The sequence below is a fragment of the Empidonax traillii genome, unplaced genomic scaffold, assembly GCF_003031625.1.
Source record: "Empidonax traillii isolate 1590-97213 ecotype Southwest subspecies unplaced genomic scaffold, ASM303162v1 scaffold3718:size11359, whole genome shotgun sequence".
In the NCBI taxonomy this organism is placed as follows: domain Eukaryota; kingdom Metazoa; phylum Chordata; class Aves; order Passeriformes; family Tyrannidae; genus Empidonax; species Empidonax traillii.
The window spans coordinates 3,665-8,271 of record NW_020958911.1 but is presented as its reverse complement, the minus strand read 5'-3'; the positions used below and the strand labels follow the sequence as shown (position 1 = coordinate 8,271).

General features: G+C 47.6%; 1 protein-coding gene across 1 annotated transcript in view; it reads right to left on the bottom strand.

Annotated features, from left to right (window-relative positions):
- Positions 1-2,024, bottom strand: part of LOC114072685 (nuclear receptor coactivator 1-like) — a gene marked incomplete at its 5' end in the record, with an annotated part of 2,905 nt that extends 881 nt beyond the window's left edge. The window contains one exon of the mRNA XM_027910550.1: positions 1,858-2,024. Within this exon, the coding sequence (XP_027766351.1) occupies positions 1,858-2,024 (167 nt within the window). The remainder of the gene's footprint in view (positions 1-1,857) is intronic.
- Between the last annotated feature and the right edge of the window lie 2,583 nt (positions 2,025-4,607).

Genomic DNA, 4,607 nt, shown 5'->3' with positions numbered 1-4,607 from the left:
AAAAAAAAAAAAAAAAAAAAAGGGAAAAAAGGAAAAGGAATTCCCAGCTGGGAGAGGGGATTTTAACCCGGGAATTCCCGGGAAAAAGCTGGGAGAGCCTCTCCCAGGATGAGATTCCCGAGGATACAACCGGGAATAAATCCCCACCCGCCCTGGGAATGACTGGGGGGGGGGGTTAATTCCCAAAAATCCCGTGTTCATTCCGGTTTAATCCCACCTTTTGGGTGAAATTAGGGAAGAAAGAGGGGAAGTGGGAGATTAAAACGGATCCCTGTTTTGATCAGGAATCCCTGATTTCCCAGGGGAAAACTTGGGATGGATCCAACTGCAAAATGAGCCCCCCAAAACACCTGGGCCCTCCCCTGGGTTCATCTGACCCCCTTCCCGAGGGTTTTCCAGGTGCTGGAGCCACGAATTCCGTGGGAATGGAGCTCTTGGATGGTAACCGGGAATTGCCGGGATAAGGGGAAGGTCAGGGAATCCTGGAATGGTTTGGGTGGGAAGGGATTTTCAGGCTGGGCTGGAATTCCCAGGGAAGCTGTGGCTGCCCCTGGATGATCCCTGGAATGTCCCAGGCCGGGCTGGATCCCCTGGGATAGCGGGAATTGTCCCTGAACACGGAATGGGATGATCCTTAAAATCCCTTCCCGCCCAACCCATCTCGGAATTCCAAGATCTCCTCACCGAACCCTCCAAAAAAAAACCAAAACCCCAAAACCCCCAATTTTTATTTTCTTTTTTTATTAATTTTTTGGGGGGGAGGAGCCTCAAAAAAGCCGGAAAATTCTCCTCCGCCGGCCCCCTTTGGCCCAGCATTCCCAGGATTCTGCCGCAATCCGCCCCTCCTGCCAACTGCTCGCCTTTTGGAAGTTTTCCAAAGGCCGGGAATCTTTTCCAAAAGCTTGAAATAACCCCGGGAGAAAGGGGGGGGGGGAAGGGGAGGGGCTCCCAGATCCATCCTGGAGCTGCTCCCGGCTCATCCAGCTGGGAAAAACCGGCCCTGGATCCGCAGGGAAGGGCGGGATGGGATCCTATGGAATATCCACCCCCCCCTTTCCCGATTTATCCCATCCCAGTCCTGGGATGTTCATCCGAATCCTGATGGAGTTTGTGCCTTTCCTGGTGTTTTCTCAGCCCCCATTTTTAGGGAATTCCGCTATTCCAGGACTTCTTGGGATATCAGGAATGTGTCTACTTTCCCAATCCTTTAAGGATTTGGGGTCTGATGGGGTTTTCCGGCCCCCATTTTTAGGGAATTCCACTATTCCACGACTTTTTGGGATATCCTGGGATGTCGGGAGTGTCTCCACTTTCCCAATCCTTCAAGGATTCGGGGTTTTACTGGGCTAAACATCCCAAATTTAGGGATTTTTTTGGGATTCCACGAACACCTCAACACCAAGTGACACCAGGGCAGGGGTGACGCCTCAACATGGAATTCCTACGGCAGGAATTCCCACTGATTCCAAAAGGAAACGATTTCCAAACGGAAAACTCCCCCACATGGAATTCCTACACCGGGAATTCCCACTGATTCCCACCCCAATGGTGGTTTGGAGGATCCCAGGAAAAGGAAAACCCTTCCACATGGAATTCCTACACCAGGAATTCCCACCCCAATCACGGATTGGAGGATCCCAGGGGCAGGAAAACCCTCCCACATGGAATTCCTACATCAGGAATTCCCACCCCAATCATGGATTGGAGCATCCCAGGGGCAGGAAAACCCTCCCACGTGGAATTCCTACACCAGGAATTCCCACCGATCAATCCCCCCCCCCAATCCCGGTTCGGAGGATCCCGGGAGCACCGGAATTCCCCGCCGGAATTCCCGTTGTTTTTTTTTTCCCCTCCCACCTTGCTCCAGCCTCTTCATCTGCTGGATCTGGTCGACGGTCTTGCGCAGGATCTTGGATTTCTCGGGTTTGACGCTGAGGGTGTCGATGTCGCGGATGTTGGCCGAGAGCAGCTCCGCCAGCTCCTCCAGGTACCGGTGCTCCTGCTCCCGGCGCCGCTTCTCCGCGCTGGGAATGCGGGGATGGGGGAGGGAAAAATCCCGCTGGGATCATCCATGGGAACGCGGGATCGGATCCCGGAGAGGGACACGGGGATGGGAGGGGTCCCAAATATCCCATTAGTGTCTTGCTGTGGGATTTATCCCCATAAATCCCGAATATCTGATTGGTGTCTTGGTTTGGGATGGGTCTGGATAATATCCCGAATATCCCATTTGTGTCTGATTTTGGGATTTATCTTAGTTTGGGATGTGTCTGGATAATATCCCAAACATCCCATTTATGTCTTGTTTTGGGATTTATCCTGGTGTCCCAAATATCTGATTGGTGTCTTATTTTGGGATGGGTCTGGATAATATCCCAAATATCCCATTTGTGCCTTGTTTTGGGATGTATCCCGATAAATCCCAAATCTCTGGTTTAGGGTTTTAGTTTGGGATGTGTCTTATTTTGGGATGGGTCTGGATAATATCCCAAATATCCCATTTATGGCTTATTTTGGGAAGTTATCCTGATAAATCCCAAATATCTGATTTGTGTCTTATTTTGGGATATAACTTGATATATCCCAAATATCCCATTTGTGCCTTGTTTTGGGATGTGTCCCGATAAATCCCAAATCTCTGGTTTGGGGTTTTAGTTTGGGATGTGTCTTAGTTTGGGATGTGTCTGGATAATATCCCAAACATCCCATTTATGTCTTGTTTTGGGATTTATCCTGGTGTGTCCCAAATATCTGATTGGTGTCTTATTTTGGGATGGGTCTGGATAATATCCCAAATATCCCATTTGGGCCTTGTTTTGGGATGTGTCCTGATAAATCCCAAATATCTGATTTATGTCTTGTTTTGGGATGTGTCTGGATAATATCCCAAATATCTGGTTTGGGTCTTATCTTGGGATGTGTATGGATAATATCCCAAATATCCCATTTGGGCCTTGTTTTGGGATGTGTCCTGATAAATCCCAAATCTCTTGTTCGGGGTTTTAGTTTGGGATGTGTCTTGTTTTGGGATGTGAGTGGATAATATCCCAAATATCCCATTTATGGCTTATTTTGGGAAGTTATCCTGATAAATCCCAAATATCTGATCTGTGTCTTATTTTGGGATATAACTTGATATATCCCAAATATCCCATTTGTGCCTTGTTTTGGGATGTGTCTTGTTTTGGGATGTGTCTGGATAATATCCCAAACATCTCATGTATGTCTTGTTTTGGGATTTATCCTGGTGTGTCCCAAATATCTGATTGGTGTCTTATTTTGGGATGGGTCTGGATAATATCCCAAATATCCCATTTGTGCCTTGTTTTGGGATGTGTCCTGATAAATCCCAAATATCTGCTTTATGTCTTGTTTTGGGATGTGTCTGGATAATATCCCAAATATCCCATTTGTGCCTTGTTTTGGGATGTATCCCGATAAATCCCAAATCTCTTGTTCGGGGTTTTAGTTTGGGATGTGTCTTAGTTTGGGATGTGTCTGGATAATATCCCAAATATCCCATTTATGTCTTATTTTGGGATGTGTCTGGATAATATCCCAAATATCCCATTTATGTCTTGTTTTGGGATGTGTCTGGATAATATCCCAAATATCCCATTTATGTCTTGTTTTGGGATGTGTCTGGATAATATCCCAAATATCCCATTTATGTCTTGTTTTGGGATGTGTCTGGATAATATCCCAAATATCTCATTTGTGTCCTCTTTTGGGATGTGTCCTGATAAATCCCAAATATCTGATTTGTGTCTTAGTTTGGGATGGGTCTGGATAATATCCCAAATATCCCATTTGTGCCTTGTTTTGGGATGTGTCCTGATAAATCCCAAATCTCTGGTTTGGGGTTTCAGTTTGGGCTGTGTCTTGTTTTGGGATGTGTCCTGATAATATCCCAAATATCCCATTTATGTCTTGTTTTGGGATTTATCCTGATAAATCCCAAATATCTGATTTATGTCTTAGCTTGGGAGGTATCCTGAAAATATCCCAAATCCCATTTATGTCTTATTTTGGGATGTGTCTGGATAATTCCCTTCAAATCCCAAAAGAGAGAAACAAAACCCTGGAAAACCCAAACTATTCCCGCCTGGACCGCCCATTCCAAGAATTCCATGAGTCCCTCCGTGGGGGATATCCCAGAACCCCCCCCCCCCCTTGGAGTGGGATCAGGCGGATCCAGGAGCCCTCAAATCCCTGGGAAGCAAAAAACCTGGAAAAAAGGACTGGAAGCCCCCCCAGGATCCAGCCATGGGAAGGGGGGGATTCCCAAGGGAATCTGGGGAAAAATGGGAATGAATCCCTCTCCCGGCAAAGGAAGGGGGGGAGGAGGAGGGGAGAGAATCCCAAAAAAACCCCAAAAACCCCACCCCCTCTCCCTCATTCCGTGAAAAACCCGGAGTGTCTCCGTTGCTGTGGCAACTTCCAGAGGGTGGGAAGAGGCAGAGAACGGGATGGTTTTCCTGCCAGGGGAGCACCAGGAAAACATTCCAAGAAGGATCCCCAGGAGCTGCAAAAGCAGGGGTGGAACATTCCCAGGGGGAAAAGGGTGGGAAGGTCCTGGCCATTCCCAGCTCTCCCAGCCTGGAGCC